The sequence below is a fragment of the Fulmarus glacialis genome, unplaced genomic scaffold, assembly GCF_000690835.1.
Source record: "Fulmarus glacialis isolate BGI_N327 unplaced genomic scaffold, ASM69083v1 scaffold4885, whole genome shotgun sequence".
Lineage (NCBI taxonomy): Eukaryota > Metazoa > Chordata > Aves > Procellariiformes > Procellariidae > Fulmarus > Fulmarus glacialis.
In genome coordinates, this window is record NW_009212214.1 from 1 (window position 1) to 22723 (window position 22723).

Here is a 22723-nt window from a genome sequence, read left to right on the forward strand (position 1 = left end):
CGGGTTTTTTAGGTAGCTGTGTCTCCACAGGTCTGCAGCGTGAAATGACAGAAATCGGTGTCCTCGCCACGGTCTAGCCCCGTGGAGGCAGTTTAAAAACGTCCTACAGCTACCTTGCCTCCTGCAGATTCACTAAGATCAATGACAAATTTATCTGGGTTTCTAGGGCAAATATTTTTAGAATTAGAAAAGCCATAGGTAAGTTAGGAATAGAGGAGCACTGAGAGTCACATTAATTTGGAAATTACTTGTTAGGTGGTTTTATGCTTATGAATTGAATATGAGAAGGGATAAGGCAGAATGGAGACTTGCTTGTATACATGAGTATCAGCTGATGCTCTTTTAACAATTTCAACTCCTTTTCTAGGTTTTGATCTGAGGCAGTTGTTGAACAGAAAAGGAAAGAGGTTTAGACTTTGTGTAAGAAAGGTTCTAGGTTGCTATGCCAAACATTGCATGGGAGCAGAGGAACATTCTGTCTTCCCTCCCGCCCTTTTTTGGGAAGGACAGGAGATTTCTGGAGGGTGTGTGAACATATATCTTAACAGAAACTGAGAAAATGGGTTGAGCTGAGCAAGGACCATCTGAGGAGTGTTACATTATATACAGTAATGCATTTGACAAGGTAACATTTTTCAGGTAAATGAGCAATGAACAATAGTTAATAAGTAAAAAGTGTTTTGCTGCTTCCTTGTCTTCTGGGGAAAAAAGGTATAAACAGACCGATTGTGACCTGCTGGTGTAGTTACAGAAATTAAGGATTGGTATATTTTCAGCTGTTTTTTGTGCCTCTGCAGTCGCATAGAAGCCACTACGATGAATTCATACTACCAGAAGTTACAGTAGGGTTCATGCTTGATAACCACTTTCCTTAACTTTATGGCAGCTTTGAAATGATAAAGCCTTATAAAGCTGTCCTAAAACAGGAGAAAATCTGCATAACTAAATATGTCCATGACATATACCCCGTATGCCCTGTATTAGCATTAATGGCTCTTCAGTTCGGCTAAAAAGTTACTGCTGAAGTTCCTGAAGGACTCCTGTCTGCCTGATTGTGTCTGCCTTTTTCAGACACTGACTGAGATGGGAGATGCCAAGAATAAATAAAGATTCTTAGTTTTCGAGATGGGTAGGAATAAGGGTTACTGGGTCTGCTTTTAAATCTTGAGTTGGACTACTGTTTTAAGATATTAAAATGCACAGCGCTTGCGCCTTTGGTTTTCCACACCTGTGAGTGCTAAGGACATTTAGTGCCCATCTAGAGAAAATATCTTTTATTACATGAGCTGTCCAAATAAGTGCTGATTGCCTTAGATTTTAATAATGCTTATGATTATCAAATCTGAAGGTAAGTTTAGAGGCTGTCTTTCACAATGTAAAGTTTTTCTGTATTTTCATCATCTTGAACAATGTTACTTGCTTTTGGGGCTGTTTTTTATTTTATTAGAGCAGCGCTATGGAGCTTGCTCTAAGGAGTATTATTTTGTCTATTCATTTTATTTTAAACCTGTCACGCTTATTAGAAAGTTCCAGAAAGTGTTTTCTGTTCATTCTCTCCCTATGAATATCGTGTCCAAAAATACATTCACAGATAATAGATTACATTACTACATACAAGAACATCCTGACTTCAGTCAAACAGGAATATGAGGCGTTTATTGCCAGAATGAAGAATGGCCAAAGAAATGCATTTTTGGTTCGTGGGAGGTTAAAAGCTCTGGAATCTGAGTCCACAACTCTATTATGCTATAGGAAAAGAGCAATGGAGCTTGAACATGAATAAGTTATCTCTAATAATGTTTAGCGCAAAATATGTAGGTTTAATTAGGACATGAATAATTCAGTTGTAGCTGGCTTCTCTCAGTTATATTTTTTAAATGTTTCAATTCTTGTTTTATTTTTATATGGAAGCTGCCAATGATTGTGTAAAACCTTGCTAATGTGGTGTTAGATTTGTGCTTTTCACATGCTGGTGCTGATTCTTGTGCAGTCAAACTTGAGGTGTAATCAGCAACGGCTTTGCTTGCAGAAAAACTGGAGGATCAGGCTTGGAAGTTAAACACAGACAGATTCTCTCCAGCTGTAAAAACAGCGTAGCCTCAAAGTGAGGCTCACTTTTTCTCATTTGCTGTCTTATATCGAGGAAGTATTGTTATGTAGCTGCATGTACGTAATGGGATTCTCAAGAGAGCCAGTTATCATGCCATATGCAGTCTGAATTAGAATAATATGGCAAACTGGGGGGACAGGCTTTACTGAGAGCAGCAGAACAGTGTGGCAGCAAGCCTAGTTCAACAACTTTTGGTACTGATATCCTTGCAACCTAATGCATAAAGAGAACAAGGTAACAGCTCCTGTTTTACGTTTTGGGGTTTTTTTTGTGTGGTGGTGTTTTTTTTTTTTTTACCCTCCAGAATAAAAGCTATTCAGAAGAATTCTGCAAAAATTAAAAACATAATATCGGAAATTTATAATGTAAGAAAGGAACCCTCGGAAACCTTTGGCACCTCAGAGAAAACAGCACATCCTCTTAAGCCAATCCCAGGTAAATGCAATATTCTGCTGGTATGAGTGTTTCTTCTAGATTAAATACTTTATAAAAATAGTAATATGAAAACAAAACCAAAACAAACAAAAAACTGAAAACTAAGCCACCCAGAATAGTGCAATGCATCAGCAAAATGCAGATCCGTTTGCTGGAACGCAGAACAGCAGTGACACAGTAGAAATAGGGAGGTGTGGTCTCCAGGCTTGGAGAATAATATATTCAGAAGGTCTTTGCTGTTGTGGGAAGCTACCCATGAGGGGAGGCGCAGCCTGTGTTACTGTTACCAGCCGCCTTGACTGCCCACAGCTGGGAGCTCATGAAAGGCATTTTCTTCTCCCACAGGCCTGAGTGTGGAAGAATCACTCAACTTGGATTCTCTTTCTAAACATCTCACTCAGTAATACAGATGGGTGTGGGAAAGGGGAAAAAAGTATATCGCTCGGCAGAAAAAGGCTAAGTTAGAGCAAGAACTCCCGCACTTACTGGCCTTACAAGACACAGTTGAAGCAAAGAAAGAAAAGCTGAAGCTCAGGTTCAAGTCCACATCTGCAAATATTTTTAATTTAGATGTGTTCCGTTCAACGAAAGTCACGTTGACTTTCTTTTTTGTCTTACGGATTGAGGTTCCATACATTGATCAATTATTAACATACATACTGTTGATACTATGATAAAGATTTCTTGATTTGGTTAACTGTGCTGATCACATACATCTTTCCCTCTAACTATTCACAGATATGCTAGAATTTTGTTAGTTGCAAATGCTATTTCTGCCTGGGCAAAATCGGACAAGATTGTCATCCTGCAAGATCTCTCCTCTCAGATCACGAAAAATAAAAATGAAAGAGGTAAAATCATTAAAAATGAAATGTCAAAACAATCGAGAATGAAAGTGCGAGACTACAGAGTCAGCTATAGTGGACTAAGAGTTTGGTCTTTAAGACGGTATCTGTTATTTCTGTCTGGTAACTTTTGAGGGAACTGGTGGGAAAACTGAGTTTCACTGATGCTGTAAAAGGTGTTTCCTAAACAATCATCTGCTTAAGCAGATTGTTTCAGTTCTTTAAAAAAAAAAAAAAAATTTCTAAGTTTTTAAAAAATAGGTTTTCATATAAATGTATCCGTTGATGAAGTGCATGGTTGTTTGTTTTGTTGTTTGTTGTTTTCATTTTTAAATGCTTTAACACTTTTAACTCTGATTTGCTTGTTGAGATAGTAATGTGGTTATCCTACACTGCCATGTCTTATATTTCAGCTCTTGGTGTACCTAGTAAAATGGCTGAAGATTCACTTGAATATTTTGAAAGGTAAAAAGAATATGGTTATTGTGCTCTGCATTAGCAGTTTGCAATATCATAGTTAATACATCATACTGAATGCAGTCCTTCCAGGACGCATTCTTTTTGTGACCCTTTTGGTGTTTGTAAAATGTGCTGGCGTTGCAGCCATGCACATTAAGTCAATTGTTTATCCATTTTCAGAGGTTCTTCTTTGGCCCTTTTTCTAAAGGGACTGAAATTGAAGAGATCAGCTGTTCTATGTGTTGTGAAAACTGACAAGCTAATCTTAAATACATTTCTGTGCAGCTGTACAGATGAAAATGTACAATTTGAGGGTTTTTCAAAAGTGTCGAGATGCCTGGAGGAAATTGGACATTAGATGCTTTTGAAAATCCCAGTAATGCAACTGTCTGTTTCTAGGTGCCTTGATCTCATTGCTAATATAATCTCTTGATATTAAGATAGGAATTAGTTCATCAACTCTTCTCATATAGCCTGCTGTGTAACTGTTACACAGAAATAACTCCTGTTTCTGGCCACTGGTTAATTAGATTACTCCTTCCCAAATCACAATCTTTTACAAGACATATATTAAAATATAGTTCATTTCTCTTTCCAGTTGCCTGCAGATGAATCCCTCCTAGGTTTCTCAAAGTTTGCACTGCGGACACTGTCAGAAGCACTAGGTAATGAGGCAGAAGAGATGTAACCGGACGTGTGGAAACAAAATTGCTGGTTCATACTGGAAAATGGTGTGATGAAGATATACTAGGTTTAAATATGTATATTTTAAAGCTGTGTATTCTCAGTGTTTGGGCTTCTGGACTAGATTGTTATACCATCAGCCAACCATTTTATGTATGTACATGTGTATTTATTTAGTGTTTGTATAACAGGTATCATGTTCTGTGTTTTTTTGTTCTTCCTCTTTCCTAGTTTCAGTGAATTACTTTCAAGTGGTCAGTATGATGCTGCAGCAACTTATGCAGTAAACTCTCCTAGGGGAATTCTCTGTAATGAAGAAGCTCTGAAGTATCTTAAATGTAAGAACTTGATAATTGGGTCCATTCTTACAGGATTTTAGTTGATGTTAGTCTAGTCATTTCAGTGCTTAAGAATTTGGGATTTATCAAATGAGAATTGTTTGTGTGGGTTTGAAGCTTATGTTTAATATTCCAACTTGAAGATAAGAAAAGCTGTAGGGCTTTTTTTCCCCCCTCCTTTGTTGTATGTTAAGGACATGCCCTAAGAGGCAGAAAGGGAGATAGCTAACTCACAACCATTGCTTTTCTTACTGTTGGTGAGGTGTTGGGTTAAGCAGTGGTCTTAAGGTCTGGTATAAAGCTGTTCCTAACGCAGTGCTGAAACTCTTTTATTTCTACTGATAAATTATGTGCAGTAGACAAGAGCAAAGTTCAACCCACTAGTTTGAAAGTCCAGTCCTTACTGTTATGTGTGTTAATTACTCAAGCTTAGTCTTTTGAGTCATAAAGCAATATTCTAGTTAGATTAATTAAAATCAGTTTCTGAAATCTAAGGTATATAAAAACTACTGATGATTTTAAATATCCCAGATAAATGCAAAATAGTCTTTATAATTTCATCTTCCTCTCAATGTTTTTGTTTACATTTGGAAACACAAAATTCAGTGATACTGATGATGTCAGAGACAGAAGCTGTGGAGTATTTTGTCCTTCTGTTGGAAGGAGCCATAGAGGCATTGCTGAATTTTACAAGATCAGCGTGGTTTTTTTTTTCTCTGCATATTTTATTGGCTTTTGTTCAAGTTTTTAAAGCAATAACTGGGAGAAAAACTGTGATTCAGGATCTGAATTACAATATTACAAAATTTGTAATCTTAGCAGCAGATATTATATTTTCTGTATTTTCACTTGAAAAACTGTATGTTTTAAAGACACCACCCCCCACCCCACCCCCCCAAGATTTATCCATTACCTGTCAATGGTAAAATACTGTCACGAACCCTCTGCCTTCAGTTTTGAACAACCTTCATTTGGAGTAATTAACGAAGCATCTGATATGGCTCAACCTCACAAAAGATTTAGTAAGAATTTTGACAGAGGCATTTGATGGGTATCAGCAAACAAAGTCTAAAACTTAAGAAGTCTTAAATAGTGAAAGATACTTTTCTGGGTGCTCAGCCAATGACTTTTGTTTTCATCCCTTTAGCTGTTAGCTGCCTTAAAGGAAGAAATCTCCCTTTGCTGAAGTATTTTGACACTCTGATAAACTCAAGTACTGCAGCTGGACACCTTCCAAGGTCAGCCATAACTCTGGAAGCAATCAAATGTGCGTTGTCTGAAAAGCAATTAAATCTAGTAACACGTTGGGTTAAACAGCAAAGGTATGTGGTTCTTCTGCACTGAGATTCATGGAGGGGTATGCCATCCTCCATTACTTCCCAAGTCATGAGGCTTTGCCTTTTCTTCAAAGTAAATCCTTTCAAACAAAACACAACCAAAAATACATTAATGGATGTCTTTTTTTATTCTTTTGTTAAATCCTAATTTCAATGCAAGCTTGGAGCAAACAAGCAATATCAACAGCTCCTTCTGAAGTACACGTTTTGGTTTGGTTGCTGTTGGCCCTTCTTACAGCATTGTAGACTCCAGTTTTGTTTGAGACTCTTTTCTCTTACACTATACCTAAAAACCATATGGATGTAAGATTTTCACAGCCGTCTGTGAATTAAAAAAACGTAATAACTAGGATATTAATTTCTTTCATTTTATTGTTGATATCAGTACCAGATCCACAGTTTCAAACACAATTACACTAAAAAGAGGCTTAAACGGTAAACCCTATGCCTGCACTTGACCTCTGTTTTTGCATTTATGGGGATAGGATACAATGATATTTGAATTTCTAGAAATGCGTCTGTTTCTGCATTTTTGATTTGGAGAAGACATTAAGTTGTCAGAGATACGTTTTCCTAATCCAGTGTAGATTTGTTTGAAATGGTGAAAATCCTACTAGAACAGTCTGGTATTAAATTAACTATAATGGTTGCCTCTCTGCTGAAAGAATCCCGAGAAGAGCACAGCATTCTTTAATGCTAGCCCATATTTTAGTTTTAAATTGAGATTCTAAACCACCTTGTGCCAGGATCAAAATATCACTTCTTTGTTTCAGTCCTAACCCATAACCTATCCTACTAATGCAAAAAACCTGTTACAGCCTGCTCTTTTGACATGCTGAAGTCGTCATTGTTCTTACAGTAATAAGACCTAGCTAGTGACATCATCACACTGAAACAGTGTTTCTGAAGCCATGCTTTATGACCACCTTGGGAATCATAAAATATTACTGAATGCAATGTTAGTAGACAACAGCTTAGTTCTTCTAGGGTGGAAGAGCGAAAAGCAGCTGTAGTTTCTAGTTTCAAGTATTACAGATATTCACAGTAGTCAGGAATCTGCAAATTGCTTTTAATTCTTTGCTGCAGAAGCCTGTTGAGAAATACTCTTGTTACTGAAACATAATGATGCCTTGTTTGTATAGGTAAATAGGAGATTTACCTCCTATTCTAAAACTATGAAGTTCTGTACTGATTTTAAGTGTCTTTTGCAAATACTAAAAATAAATAAATAAATAAATCCCAAACCACTTAGATTGTAGGCAAAACTGGTAGCAACACCCGTAGCAGATAGGGTACATAACACTTGACAGTATAAATCCCTATAATTGCCACACTGTTTTGCTGCACTATATTATATAATAATTACCACACTATTGTGCCGCTGTAGAATTTTATCTATTTCCCATTCCTGTGTCCTTAGGTAGAATTTCTTAGGAAAGTGTTAAAGCTAGCTGAGCTACTTCTGAGAGTTATACTACAAAATAGCTTGGTTTTGTTAATGTGACAAAATTTTTTCCACTCTTTCTTTGAATCTTCTTTGTACTTTAGAGAAAATGTGAAGTTAGATAGCAAGCTAAATGCCTCAGGGTGTTGCCATTTTCTGTTCTTCTAATAATCCCTGGAAATCTGACTAGGCTTCTAAAACTCGCTTTTTTTGACGTGTTCTTCTGAGTTTATTGTGAGACTGACAACAAAAATTACAAATACCGCCAGTACTGTGTAGATCTGCTTCCATAGGCTGTGCTGTGGAACACACAGCAACAGCCGCTCTGCTCCATCATAGCTTGGGAACAGCACAAGCATTTCCTTATTCCTGAAACCAACCTCCCGGGTCCAGGAACACTGAAAGGCTGCAATTGTTCGTCCCAGCTGCCAGCAACTGGAATTGCAGTAATCCCTGAAAGAAGTGTCACATCGCTTCCTATTGCTTTCAGTGCTCTTAGAGCCCTCTCTGCTGCAGTTGGGAGATTAAAGAAAAGAAGGAAGAGGCTACTTTCTCAAATATAGGGAGTTAAGGCTGTGTGAGGGGCAGAAGAGCTGAAAGGGGTATAGTTTAATACTTACACCTGCAGAAATATGCCCATCTACACAATCCACTTGTTGTAGCTTGTTTTGAAATATTCCAAAGTTACAGAACACATTAGTAACGCTGGTTTGTTTTATTACCTTGTCTTCTTCACGTTCACCTTTTCTGAGGCGGTAGGAGATACTATTTATGACTATGGGAAGGTGGAACCAAGCAATGAGTCAAAATGCCTGGCTTTGGCTCAGGTCATGTACGGTCAGTCTGGCACACTCAAAAAAGTTGCTCTGTGCCTATGTAAAAGGGGCCAAATTTCTGGAGCAATGACTTATATTCAGCAACTGGAGCATTTTTGTTTAGGTAAATAATAAGGCTCTTGTATTGTCTTTAATGATTGTTCTACAATATATTTGTTTCAGGTTTATCAGTGATGTTTTGGACCACATTTGAATAGAAAGCATTTGAAGTGAATACAAATATCTGAACTTTTGTCATTGTGTTTACCAAGGTATCAAGAGCTCTGTTAAAATGTCCCCATGTATTTTACCATAATATCAATACATGCATGCTCTGACGAAGCAAGGAATTACTTTTTGTACACCTGCTAGAAAATCTCCATAGCATTTTGGCAAGGACCCCAGTAGGAGGCTGTGGGGGTTCTCGGAGCCTACAGTTCTAAAACCAAGGTTGTCCCTCTCTGGTGGATCATGAGTTCGTTAATCAAATGATGAAAGGAGGGAAGGGTGCCCTGTGTTCTTTCGTAGGTTCCTTTCTACTTAGCTGCTTTCTGGCAGTGTCCTTTTTTAATCCTATATGTATTCTTGCTTAGACTCTTGTTGCTCAGTTAAGTTAGTTTTTCATACTTATTTTATTTCCTGGACATATTTCAGATCATTTTAAGTGAGGATTTTCAGGTGATCATCTCTTTAGGGTTTGTTGATTTTCTCATTCTATGAGATTTCTAAAATAATAACAGGAAAAAAATATTCTGTATATGTATTTTTTTCAAGTAAAAGAAGGTTAGATTTTAATGTCACCTCTAGCTTTTCCACAGTGTTCAGGGAAATCAGTCAAGATCATTGTGGGGTTTTTATGGTGAGGAAAGGGAGAGGTAACCATACGCAAATACATAATAATCTTCGTATTTAATTTTTCAGATGATTACTTCTTTATGTTGGAAGACTGTCCTAGCACTGCATTAATTCACTGTCTCAGTCAACAGTGGATTTGAAAACCACTATTTTCATCTATGGAGGCTACAGTCTGTCTTTTGTCTCAGCTGATCACAAAAGGCATAGTTTTGAGCTATTGGAGGAAATGTGCAAGAAAAGTAAGCACAGCAAAATTTTAGTAACAAACTTTCAAACTTGAAATTTTAATTCCACTCCCATTTCAGCCTATAAATTACTTTGGATTCAGTGCTCCTGCTTTATAATGTGATCTGAGTAAAAGCTTTTCCTTCACAGTGAGCTGAACTGTGCATTCTCGCATCTTCTGGAGCTCCCGCAGGGATGAGGGTCACTGCGTCAGATTTGTGGTCCCGTCCTGCTTGCCCTCGCACACAGGTTCAGTCTGTGCTGTTGCACAGAGCACCCCCGTGGGACAACCCTGCCACTGAAATAACTCTGCAGCACTTTGCTTGCTTCCAGCAGAGCCTCTATAGGCTGGCTCGTGGGCAACCTGCAACTTCAGCACTTACTGCTTAGGACACAAAAAAATAAGCAAAGTCCTACTTTGTTGTAAGGTTTGTAAGTTTTCAGAGGGACTTTTTTTTATACTGCCAGATGCAGCGGCAGAAGCTCTTCAGGCAGCATGAACTCAAGCCAAGGGCAGACAGCTGCAACAGACCACATGGGCAGCAAGTGCCAGGTCCTGAAACTACTCTGCAGACAAACTACTACTTACCTGCCTGGACTTAGCCAGGAAAAGTGCTTAAATTTAAAGATAGTATTTCTGAAAATTAGGTTTTCTGCATCAGGGATGGTTATTTCCATCTATTGTGCTTATTGTGTCTTGCTCCAGTTGACTGCCCTTAACTTCAGTGCCTGCAACTCCCCTGTCATTCTATTGCAATTATGGTTTCCAAAGTGATTTTGAGTGCAATAGGGGATTTTGGCCTGAAAACTTTTTCAGTTAAAATAAACACTGTTTTTCGTATGGGTCTTTAATTTGATCAGCTTGCTTTTTTTTTTTTTAACTCAGTCATTTATAATCTGTCTATAAAAACAGTGAATGATTTGTGCAGTATGCTTAATATGAATAGCACAAAGCTTATTAGGGCAAATGTAGGATCTGTAAATGCGGTTGTTTTTTTCTTAGATGCGTTGGAACAGGTTATTCTAAATGATACCGTCTATACTTTGGAAGACTGGAATAAGATAGCAGTTGCTTGTGCAGAAAATAACCATGAAAGGTTATCTCAGAAAATCGTGTCGATTCTCACCTCGCAGGATGGAGTGTTTGAAAGTTCACCACTTGAAGATGAAAAAGATGCAAGGATAACGGAACATGTTTTCTGGTAGTTTTTCTATGTTACAACAGAGGGAGCTCTTACAGCAGTCAAGCGAGAAGCCTTCGGGCTCTTTGTATGAACCGTAGTAAACACTAAACGTGTGGAAACAGTGCAGAGAATTATTTTACCATCAAATATCAGTTATTTGTCCCTTTTAATATGTCTGTGTGAGAATGTGTGCACGTTTATATTTTGTTTAACTGGAAATGTATTCTCAGTGTAGAAGAAAGTTGGCGTATTGTACTCTGGTGTGGTATGGTAACGGTATGTATATACTTTCCATCCTGTTCTCAGCTTCAGTATGTCACATATACCCTTTAGTATATGCTGGAGGGAGATACTGCACAGGGTTTAGAATCAGCGTGGGTAAGGGAAACTGCTCTGAGTGGATCATCGTTCTGAGGGAGCTGGACAAAGGGCATTGTGCGGTGTAAATGTACCCTGATGCCTTGGTCTTTTTGGTTTTTTCCTGATGGGCCAGAAGGCTTGCATCGCTAGAGTCATAGTGCAGGTCATAGTATCAAGATAATCTAACAAATCCTGCCAAAATACAACAAATGTCTACTTAGAACAAATTTAGGCTTCAGTTACATGCATCCACCTGCTCCTTGGATTGCTGTGGGAATTGTGGGGTTTGAGGACCATATTACACTGTAAGAGCCAGTACGGGAACTTAGCTTAGACTGATTATTAAGAGATGGGTAATTCAGTCTTGGGGAAAGGAAGATGTCCAGCTGCAGTCCTACGCCAGCAGATTCACTGGGTGCATGTTGGCAGAGCCTCTTTTTAGCTCTCGGCCCACAACCAGTATAAACAGGAGGAATACTGAATGTCATTTACTGTTGTCGCTGTGCTACATGTTCCCAAATAACAGGCATCTCTATAATTAAGCTAGATATGACTACTGCTGTTTTGTTTCAGTTTTAATACATTTTGGCACTTTTTAAAAGCTGGTGGGCCAAATTTATTATACGGATGAATCTGCAGAGTTAGGATTCACAAGAAAACTTTCTTTAAAAGAGAAGAATTACAAGTCTACAGATATTGTAAGTATTATGTGGATGCGGAACAGGGAAGGTATGCAAGTTCAGTTTTCAACATGTAGAATAATATGTCCTGTAAATATAACCCTTAAGTTAACTATATAAATGAAGAGATATTTTCTGAAATAAATTAGTGTTAAATATTTTTTTTCTAGTAATGTCTGCCACTTAGTAGTCTCTTTCCAAGTGCTTGTGAATTATTACTGCTCTGAAGAGCTTGCAATTTATGCAAGTTTTATTAGGGATCCACACTTTGTAATGGACATTAGAACTTCTACCTCAAGAGTGATTCAAATCTATCAAGGACTGGACAGTTTAGCAGCGCTTGAAGTGTGTTCAGTGCTGTAGAAAAAGGTAAGTTCTGTGACCCTGTGAAGTAGGGCCTTGCCAGGATGCTTCTGTAGTTGTCTTAGCTGATCGCATCTTTTCCTAGGTCAGATTTTTTTAATCTGATGTAGCATTTTCTATACTCCATCTGCTATGCTGTGAAGGAATTTCTAGCATTTTTAAAGATCAAAGGGCAGTTAATGTAATCCTATTTGCAGGAGAAAGACGTGATACTGTCAAAAGATTGTGAGAACAGAGATTTAAAACATTAAAGCCTCAGTTTAAAGAACGTGTTCAGGAATAAATAACTTGGGCGATGTCTGCTTTACATATGATTGCAGCTGAATTTTGACTAATGTTCAAGTACATTTTCCCAGAATTACTGAGGGTGAACTACAAATTAAGAATGTAGTTTTCCCTTTTAGTGCTTTTTGCTATTGATGTTATTGAAATTAATGTAATCCTGCCATTATGAACATATATGCTGATGCAGATACTCCAAGAGCAGTCAGGTGAAAAAGTCAACACTGGTGGCTTCTGTGGGATTTCTGAACACAGCACATCCACAGAATAGAGCCCCAAGCAAGTGCTTATGATTGGAAAAAAAATATTGCACGCTGTTTGCAAATACAGGCTAGTATACTTTGGAGACTGCTTGGTTTTATAAGAAATGCAGGGAGCATGAAATGTTTGTTTTCCAGATTCAGATTGTTTTAGCTGTCTAGACTGTTATTTTTGTAGCTGAACTAGAGTATTCATTATTGACACCTGATGTTTTCCTTAACTCAGCTTGACACCACCCGAGTCACTGCAGACTTCTGCACTTTTTGATTATGAAATGCAGAGCAGTTGAATTCCATAGGAGAGAATTCCATAGGAGAGCTTTTTCCAGAGTCTGGTGTTGTCACACATGATGAATGCAGAGGTCAATAGCCATTTCTCTTCCCACTTATTTAATTTAGTTATGAAGTCTAGAATTTTACTTGTGACCAACTTGCATTGTAAAGTTCAAACTTAAAGTATAATTCAATACCAGGCATAAACAAGGGATCAGAAAGAATGGCCAAATATATTTTGTATGCTGGGAAAAGAAAGCCGGTAATACACCTTCATGGAAAAAATGGACAGTCCGTGCTAGATGAAAATTGATTTGTTATTATGCATTGCTATGCCTACTGAAACCTTCAGGTTCAATTTTTTCATTTCATTTTTTGCTGTATATTAATGTATATTAATTTTAATGGTGTTATTTTTTATACATGTAATGAGTGACAAAAGATCGTTATCTGATTAGTTGTCACACTGGTTATAAGATAAGACGGGGTAAGTGTTTGACCTCAGATATACTGTATATATTGTAATTTGATTTACAGCGTAACATACTGTTGACCAAAAGGATGAAAACAATGAATGAAAAGATCACTGACATTCTTACTGCACAAAAGCTGACATCATACAGGAAAGCAGTGCAGATGTAACTGCGATACTCCCCACAGTGATTTCATGGTTCTTGTTTAATATTTGCAGCAGCTGAAAAATGAAAGTGCTTGTTAAATCGAACAAGACAGTGATGGGCTAAACCACAAAATTTTGCTCTTTTTCTTTATAGCCATTTTTACTGTGCGGAAGTGATTTCTAGCAAGGATACATGATCAAATGGCAGGCCTGAGGTACGTGCTTCTTTAGTTGGCCTATTTACTTGCTAGCTGTTGTGTATTAAGTGTTGTCTGGAAGTTTTAGAAATCATGCTACATAAGAATGCAAGTGCAGTGTCAAATGTATACTTTCTAGAGCAAACACAGCTATTACTGGGGAGGACTGTACTGGTGTTGCCTTATGTGCCATATTTTCCTTCAGAAGAACTTGCTGTCTCCCAATCCAAGAATCAGTTGCTATTCATCTGTTGGGATTTAAAGCGATTTAGATCTGTGGGTTTTATTCAGCAACCTCAAGAATTTTCAGTCACTTCATCTTGAAAAAAATAAAAAACATCTTAAAAACTCTATTTAGCAAGGTGACAATATACTTTTACCCAAAGTGTCTGTAAAAGCCAAATAGTATTTTAGTAATATTCAAACACCCAAAGTTACATATAAAGAAGGGATGGAATTTCAAAAAGCTAGAGACATCTGTAAATGCTTAAGCAAGTTTAAAAATCCATTCCTTACAAAACTGTGTCCCCAGTTTCAGACATTATTTTGAAGAATTACCCAGTTTCACAGAAGGAGAGGTAGGAGAGCTGTCTTGTCACCTCACTGGTAAGAGATTCTGAAACATTTTTGATACTGGCAGTACTCACATTTCTTTTTTCCGGTATTTATTAATCAAACTCAGAATTTATCGTTCTCCCAGCGTTTGACAGACTTTGACTTGGATAAAACAGTCTGGTCAAAATATAATAAAGTGGTTGTGAGTTTTAAAAATGCTTCAAGAATGAACAAAATTGACAGGTACACAGCATCGTGGTCCTATGCAATTTATTATTGCCAAGCTCTGACTAGCTAACTTAATTCCTATCTCTACTTGGCCGGTGTGCTGTACTCACCTCCTTCAAATGCAAACTTCACAAAGGTCAGCCACAGATTTATACCTTGATTTAAGGAAGAAATTAGGCTTTTAAAAGATAGGTGCTGAATGGGAGATTAAAGATACTGGAATGAGAGAAGATGTTGTGAGGTTAGTTACGTAGCCTAGTGCCCAGGATACTTACCTGCAGAAGGAAATTATAAGCTGTGCTTTGTGCTTCTTGGAATTCTTCTATCTTTAAATTAATTCATTATTCACTGGAAAAAGTACAAAGCCCATCCAAGATCCACTTCCCAGGTGAGTGCCCTTACCACATATAAGATAGTTTTGCTCCACCCCCCGCTAAGAAATTTCATTAGAGCTTAAAGAAGTGGTAATACTATTTTTATTGCATTCTTGTCTTTGTGAGATTGGTTTTTTTATGTTACTCTGGCAAGTTTTATGGAGAGAAGGAGATGGCTGTAACTTAGATAGCTTTTTGCTGCTTTAATCACAAAACTCTTATGTGATGTGAGAGTTTGGTTTTCTGAAGTTATCAAAAGCAAAATAAAATTTTGTGATAGAGCTTTCACCAAATGCAAATCACAGGTAGAGGATTATCAGTATAAAAGAGTTTGTATTGATAAACAGATAAATGATAAAGATATTGATAAGGGTTTATATTGGTAAGAGTCCATCAGCGATATTCATTAGGACCTTTTAAGGAAAGTTAAGATACTCCATTTTTCAATATGTTTTTATGTTGTTTCTTCAGGCTCTTCCCATTATTTCACTTTTTTTCTTCTCACTTTCTTGTATCCCCATGGGCTAATCATCCTCATACTTTAAATCACAGAAAGGTAGGGAGCAATCTTTCACTGGTGGAAGATTAATGATATTAGCATTGTGACCTAATACAGTAAATGTGTTCTATTTCCATCCTTCTGTAATCCCACTGAAATCCGTGAGTCACACTAAGGATGTTTGGCCTTATGCCTTTTCCTTCACTAAATTTTATGACTCTGTGAGCCTCCTTTCTGTTTTGAAAGCTGTATGTGCAGTCACCTGATTTGCATCATTGCTGAAGCCATTAGTCAGAAAGAGCTATTGAAGAGGCAGCACTGGATGTACCTGACCAATTATCCAAGCTCTTCCAAGCACAATTACTTATGTCCTAGATGTATTACCATTGTTTTGACAGATGGTTTTGAAACTTCCAGATACATTGAGAAATCCTGATAGTTTTATTCCAAATGAGTTGATGGAATCTTTTATCTAGTCACAGAGCTCCAGACTTCGTTAATTAAAACTTCTCACTGAATTTAGTAAACCATAAATTCTGGACTGTGTTTTGCTCCAGTGATACTCACTCTGACTATTCTGCTGGATAGCTGAAAGTGGAAGCAGGTTATCTCTGAAGATAACAGAGCAAAAAAATGAAGTATTAGTTTCTGAGCTTTTGTGGTTGGGTTCTGTCAAGCTTAAACTCCAGTTGTTCACTATTTTATGTTCAACAAAAATAAATATAGTCCAAAACCCAAATAAAGTGCTATAAATACAGTGCAGGGGACAGAATTAGCAAGCATGCAGCTGCTGAAGGCAGATTTGATAAGCTGGAGTAAATTAATTTTGAATGAAGCTCACATTGATATGAAATTTAAAGGGTCAAATAATTTTCCAGTAACTCACCATTAACCCCTGATGTAACTGGAACATCTAAGTTTCTACTTCAGAAGTAAAAGCAAAATAATAATAAAAAAAAGAGTGAAATGCTGTAGTAGCTACACTTATTTAGGTCTGCAATCCCTGATGGTTTTGGTTTTTTTCAACAAGACTCGTACTAACATCTGTTAAGGAGTATCAACGCAGACAATTCCATGCTTTATGTTCAAAGTGATACTTCGCTCAAATGCAGGGAAAACTGCACACCCTCCCTCCTGCAATCAGCAGAGCAGCAAGTAGTTAATTACAGTAATTTTGATCATAAACCATTGTGGGAGGGGGAAGGCAACCCGTAGTGTTTCATATACTGCAGGAACACAAAACCTTATAAGCAGAATGCTATTTTTTAAAAAATAAAAGGAACTTTTTCAATAAAACAATATTAGAAAAGAAATCTCTACTGGGTATCTTGCAGAGATTATTATTTCTTGTACAGCGATAGCACCGAGACTACATTCTCATTTTACCAGATATTGTTCAAATACCAAGAGACAGCAAAGATGAAAAGAAAGCAAAGTACAAATACTGAAGTGGATCTGGAAAGGTCATTGATAGATGCTTTTGTTCTGGTTACTTTTCTGAATTCTAAAATACACAATGAAAAGAGCAAAGGGAGAGAGAGATGCATCATAATAATCTGAAATTTCTAGAGCAGATGATTCTGATTCTAGAGATTAATTACCAGTTAATTTGTACTTCTGAGACCCATTAGGACCAGAATTAAAGTGTGACAAATGTGGCTGCTTTATGAATATAATCTGTGTGTGTGGATAAGCTAAACAACTACTTGCTTGACAGTCTTGAGTGTTAGGTTATTTTATTCATACTTGAACAAAAATACAAGGTGGCTGCAAAATCCCCAGCACCTAGTAAGGAGGTTACACCCAATTCAAGGCACCTAACTCAGCTGAACTGTTAATTCCTGAGGCTGCTACCATTGCTATCATGCATCGCAGGGTCAGAACGCAGTGCAGTTGCCGATAGCATGCAACTGGGCCAGAACCCTCTCCCTGCTCCCCTCCTCAGCTGCAGTTGCTCAGGCAACAAGATCATTCAGCAGCAGAAAAGCACAGAAGGAAACTGTAAGGAGTGGGAGGAGAGAGATTTCCCAGGGGCTGTAGAAAGGGCGAAGGAAAGAGGAGAGAGAATATTGGTACGTGTTTCAGAGAAGATGTTTGCCCTTGTTGTTGCATAGACAATGGAGAGAGGGTGCCAGAGGCTGCTTCAAAGCACTTCAATTAAGCTTCTTTCTAAATTTCCCATTTGGAGTAGCTTCTTTCCCTTTCTTCGATTTTGAAAGAGGTGAGCAGATTGTTTGAGGTGCCTGGTGTTGGATAGTGTTAATATCCTTCTGTATACTAGAACAGCATTCTTAAAGAGTCATTTGGGTGCCTTTACCTGATAAACTTGGTATGAGACATCTGATCTAGTCAAATGCAAGCTGAGGTTTGTGTTGGGCCAACAGCAAAGCTGTTCTGGCACACACTTGCATCCTTCAGAGGAGCTGTAGGACCTCTAGCAGCCGTTGTCAGCACTCGGGGCATCTTCTCCCCTTGGCTCTCAGGAGATCATGGTATGTATCTTAGGGCTCTCACCATATGAAAGTTTTTGGTAACTGGCTTACCAAGTAGGGGAAGATGGTGTCTATGATCATCCTCTTTTAGGAGCAGAGAAAATACTAAAAAACCCAACCCCACAGATTTTTCGTCAGTGTTCCTACAAATGCATTTGCAGTATTGATATCATTATCAAAGTTGTTAAATGTGAGGACTTGTTACTGAAATTTCTTTAAACGTAACACTGATGAAAAATAAATGTTTCTTAGTTCTAAACATTACTACTTCATTATCATTTGTTTTAATAGCTATTGCTTTTTGTTTCATCAGTAACAGAACATTAGTAGCCTGTAGGCTTTACTGCATTCTGTCTGTGCAATTCTGATTTCCAATGAATTAATATTAATTGGCCGAACAAACATTTATTTTTATAACATCTTATGAAGGATCCAGGTTTTCCTTCACGTGCATTTTCTTGCTGTTCTGTTAGCTGTTTTGTGCAAAAAAGCTTTACATTGTCTGACACATCCATATGAAAAAGAAGCATTTTAATCTTTAAAAGCTGCATTACAGTCAAAGTTTCTATTGACAACTAGATTTTTCTTGTTAATTGCAATGAATAATATTGTTTGGATCAACCTGTTTGCTTTCCTAGTCATTTTTTGAAAGTTCTGATATGAATTCTTACAGCGATGCCTACAAAAATCTTGATCACAACTATATGATTAGTACTTCTCATGTTGGCCAATGTTATTATCTCATTGCTTCCCTTGTAGAAAATTTAGATGTGTTGTCTCTCATCTTAGACAGTAAATTCTTTGGAGCACTGATTGTCTTTTGTTCTATATATAGTACCCTGCAAATGAAGTCTCGTTTATGATCAGGGCTTTTGTGCAATGTGGTAATAGAAATCATAACCTCTTCCTGTATGTTTTTCCATCAAAATAGGTAGAGATGGCAGCAGCAGAACGATGATGTCAGCAGACTTGTTAATGCTCTTTGGGCTGGGCTGTGTAGCACTCCCAAAGGCTGCAGCATGCGGGTGGAAGTGGTTTTGCCACTGCTTCAGAACAGATATTCATTCAAGTTCTTACACTTGCCTCCTCATTTGAAGTTCATCTCTTGGAAAGAACAGTTGGCTAAGTTCCTCCTTTATCAGTCCCAGGAGAGGGGATACTTTGGAATGAGATGCAGTGTTTAGTATCCATAAGAGGAATAAATAGATTTCATTAGATCAAGGTAGGGATTGGTACGATAAGTGGAAAGGTGTCAGAAGAAAAGTTAGTTAGGAGTCACCTGGAAGGTGAAGTAAAGAACTCTGTAATGAGAGCGCTATGGAAAGAACAGGAGATGAGAGGTGGTGAAAGGGGTGGTGATTCTGTGCTAGGAATCCAAGGCACTTAATTGGCGTTTAATGTCTTATGGCAGAGCATCCAGGATCTCACATTGATGGAAAGCTGCAACTCTGTACTATGAACGTGCGATATTATTCCATAAAAATCTAAGTTTCTTGTCATCAGGTACATAAACAGTTGCTTTTGTTTTGTTACCCTTTTCATCAGTGGAAAGAATGGATGGCTCAAGAACAGGAAAAGGGGACCGGCAGAGTATATTGCATATAGGGAGGAAAAAGCTGTACAGAAAGGAAAATGCAGAAAGAAAAGCTGAAAGAGGAGACCTGTATGGAAATCAGGAAGGAGGAAAGGTAAGGGGAAAGTTTAATATTGTTTCCGAACTTTCAGATGGGAGAAAAAAACAGGAGAGAACCTTAGGAGAGTATAGAAGGTGCAGAAATTTAAGGAAGCACAGGCAATCTTTGAGCTGGGAAAAACAAATAATGCAGATATTTCTGGGTAAACAGCGGGGAATGCTCAAGAAAGCAACCACAAATTAATAAAAAAAGATTGAAGGAATGTCAGAAGACAGGCATATCTTTATTTTTTGGGTAGAAAAGACTATCATCCAGTGGCCCTTCAGCTGATGGATGTATAGCTTTTACGCCTTCATTTTTAATTCCTGTAGGGGAGTCCTTTTTTTTTTTTTGTATACTTCCTTTTCACTGAGCTTTTCAGTAGGAGGAGACGTAGAAGCCCAAAGAATGAATGAAATTGTTTACAGTCATATCAACATTGAAATTAACTGAAATTTCAGAAAAGTTAAATTATTCTGATTATAAAGAGGTATTTCTTAACAGTGTGAATATTATGGAAGTGCTGTTCAAGGGAGATTACAGTTTTGTCCTATGGGATATTTGAAACTGGATTGGACAGAAGAGCAGAAAGGTGGCTGGTGATTTACTAAATGTTCTGTGTGTGAACCTGAGCAATGCAGAATCGACGTGCTGTGTCATGCGCACCTGAACCAGCATGGCTTTCCTTACATTTGCAGCAGGTCTGCATCTTTAATTAGACTCACAGACAAGTAATGCTGCATTAATTTGAATCCCAACAGTTGTATTCCGGGCTGGGATTTGAAGTGCAATCAGGAACTGGCAGCTGCTCATGGAATATTTGAATAGGGAGGTTATATTCAGAATTTTCCTTTAGCACCAAGTATGGGCATAAGTATTCTTATGCATGAGGATTTATACATCCCTCATTAGTTGCACATGTCTAAATCCTCTTTACATTGAGATAGTTACAGTGGTGGTTTTAGTTATTCTTAGGGTTGATCCTTCAGCAAAAAAATGTATGACAGGGTTTAATAGTTGCACACTTGCTTGTGCTAAGCCCAGCTATTAAAAATACTTCTAATTTCCCTTCAGTGAGTATACTCAATTTGTCTTCATAGCTGTGGTTGTAGGAACCTGTTTGTATTTTTCATTAGCTAATGTTTCCAAATTGAGTTTTGTGTCATTGGCAGAGAATTTCAGAGCTGAATTTCTTCCTCATTCCAGAGCCTACATGTGGCATAAGTTTTGTTTGAAGAGGGACAGCTAAATGGTCTTCTCATTCTAAAATGCTTCTGGAAATTCCCTTCTTGATTCATACACTTGTAAATTTAGATTCTGTTTGTCACACATGAATAACGCCTAATTCTCTTGAACCTAATGGGAATATCTGACTCTTAGAAGTATTTATTCCATTGGGTTTTGAATGACAGAGACCTGTCCAAACAACAGTTTTTTCTTTCTAGAACAGTGTGTGGTGCCATTGTCTGCAAAGAGAGAATATGTCTAGACTAGGAATAGGCATGAACTGGAATCTCACATCCATGTGTTTCTGAGTTGCAGGGAAACGGGCATTCATGGTTTTGAGTCCAGATCTTGGCACAATGCACACTTTTAGCCCTTATTGAGAAGGTGAATCACAGTCTTCACTGCTGGTCAGAATGACCTCAGACTTAGTCTCATATTCACGGTCAAGACCAATGTCTTGTGGCTTAGGATCAACTGTTGTCTAAATGTGTGAGACATATAGTGGGTTAACAACAGCAATATAAATAGAATATATTGTAGATTTTAGTAGCTTGGACAAAAAGTCACATTCAGCTGCTGTAATGATTTGCTGTTGGTGGTAGGAAATTTCTGAGCATGGAGATTGACATTGCTGTACTTTGTCCTTTAGCGCAAGGGTGTAAGAGACAGGCTGGTTGGCTGCAGATCACAGGCTTGTAATGAAAGGCCAAGGTGCTACCTGGAGTTTCTCCACCTGTGGGAGGAGTTGTGTCCCATGCTGGGTGGCCTTCCTGGCCCACCTTTAGCTGCCATGACGGGGAGTGGAGGAAGACTAGAAAGATCTGTGTTCCAGATCTCTGCTGGAAGTTGTGGGTGAACATACTTCCACCGGGGGAGTGGAGGAAGACTAGAAAGATCTGCGTTCCAGACCTCTACTGGAAGTTGTGGGTGAACATACTTCCACCTTTGGAAGACAGAAGGCCTTTTGGAAGAAAACATTCAACTTTGACCTGGGCATTTAATGTCATTAGAGGTGTCAATAATTAATAAAATGCCGGCAGATGGCGCCCAAGAATATCGAGTGCCGAGACCGGCGTCACTGGGACCTGGTATAGAATCATAGAATAGTTTGGGGTGGAAGGGACCTTTAAAGGTCATCTAGTCCAGCCCCCTTTCATTTGATTTTGTGTATTACCTGAACATTTTTTTACATGCTGCTCTTAAGAAGGACCGCATAGTATGTCTTCCTAAATTCGTAGAACAACAAGTAATGCATCAAATAGACCCATTGCTACATGTAAGAACTGAAACTGTCTGGAGGTTGGTTGTGGCAAGAAGTGGCTTTGCAGTGCTAGTGACAGGGGAGGAGAAGCACTGCAGAATTCCAGAGGGTAATGCCCATGGCAGGAGGAAAAAAATCCCTTGTTCCAGATGTGGCTTCACTTCAAAAGTGGTGACTTATCTGGAACAAATGCATATGGTAAATAAAACCTTTATAAAGCCTTGCAGAAGGCCAGTTAATTGCAAATAAATAATTGCTTGGGTGGTTGTAATGGTGATGGTATGTCAGGAATGAATTTTTTTGCTTAGTCATGCTTTACAACATATGTTCAAGCATTTCTTTACTCTCATAAATATTGGAGAGAATAAGATGGGATGCCTAGAGGTGGGAGCTTTCTTCTCTTGCTCTCAGCACTCAGGTGAAACACACAGAGGGATTAAAAATGGATTAGATAAGCATTCTTGAGGGAGTAGAGAATTCTGGGAACAGTGCTCTGGCCTATTAATTGTGAAGGATGTAAAAAAACTGCCTGGCCCTTTTCTGATTTGGAAAAGCACAGTATTTATATTGGCTTTTATCTGATTTACAGCTTTCTTCTCCTCCCTCCTCCCCCCCCGCCATCTTTCTTTTTAACTGTTTCAGGGTATCC

General features: G+C 38.1%; 1 protein-coding gene across 1 annotated transcript; it reads left to right on the top strand.

The window, feature by feature from the left end:
• The first annotated feature begins 442 nt into the window (after positions 1–442).
• On the top strand, positions 443–21669 carry CLHC1 (clathrin heavy chain linker domain containing 1). The gene is given in 12 exon segments (XM_009577785.1): positions 443–625; positions 1592–1777; positions 3761–3855; positions 4765–4871; positions 6019–6193; positions 8389–8591; positions 9389–9452; positions 10016–10089; positions 10551–10749; positions 17771–17913; positions 19459–19601; positions 21463–21669. Coding segments are annotated over 12 exon segments (1779 nt in total).
• The last annotated feature ends 1054 nt before the right edge of the window (positions 21670–22723 follow it).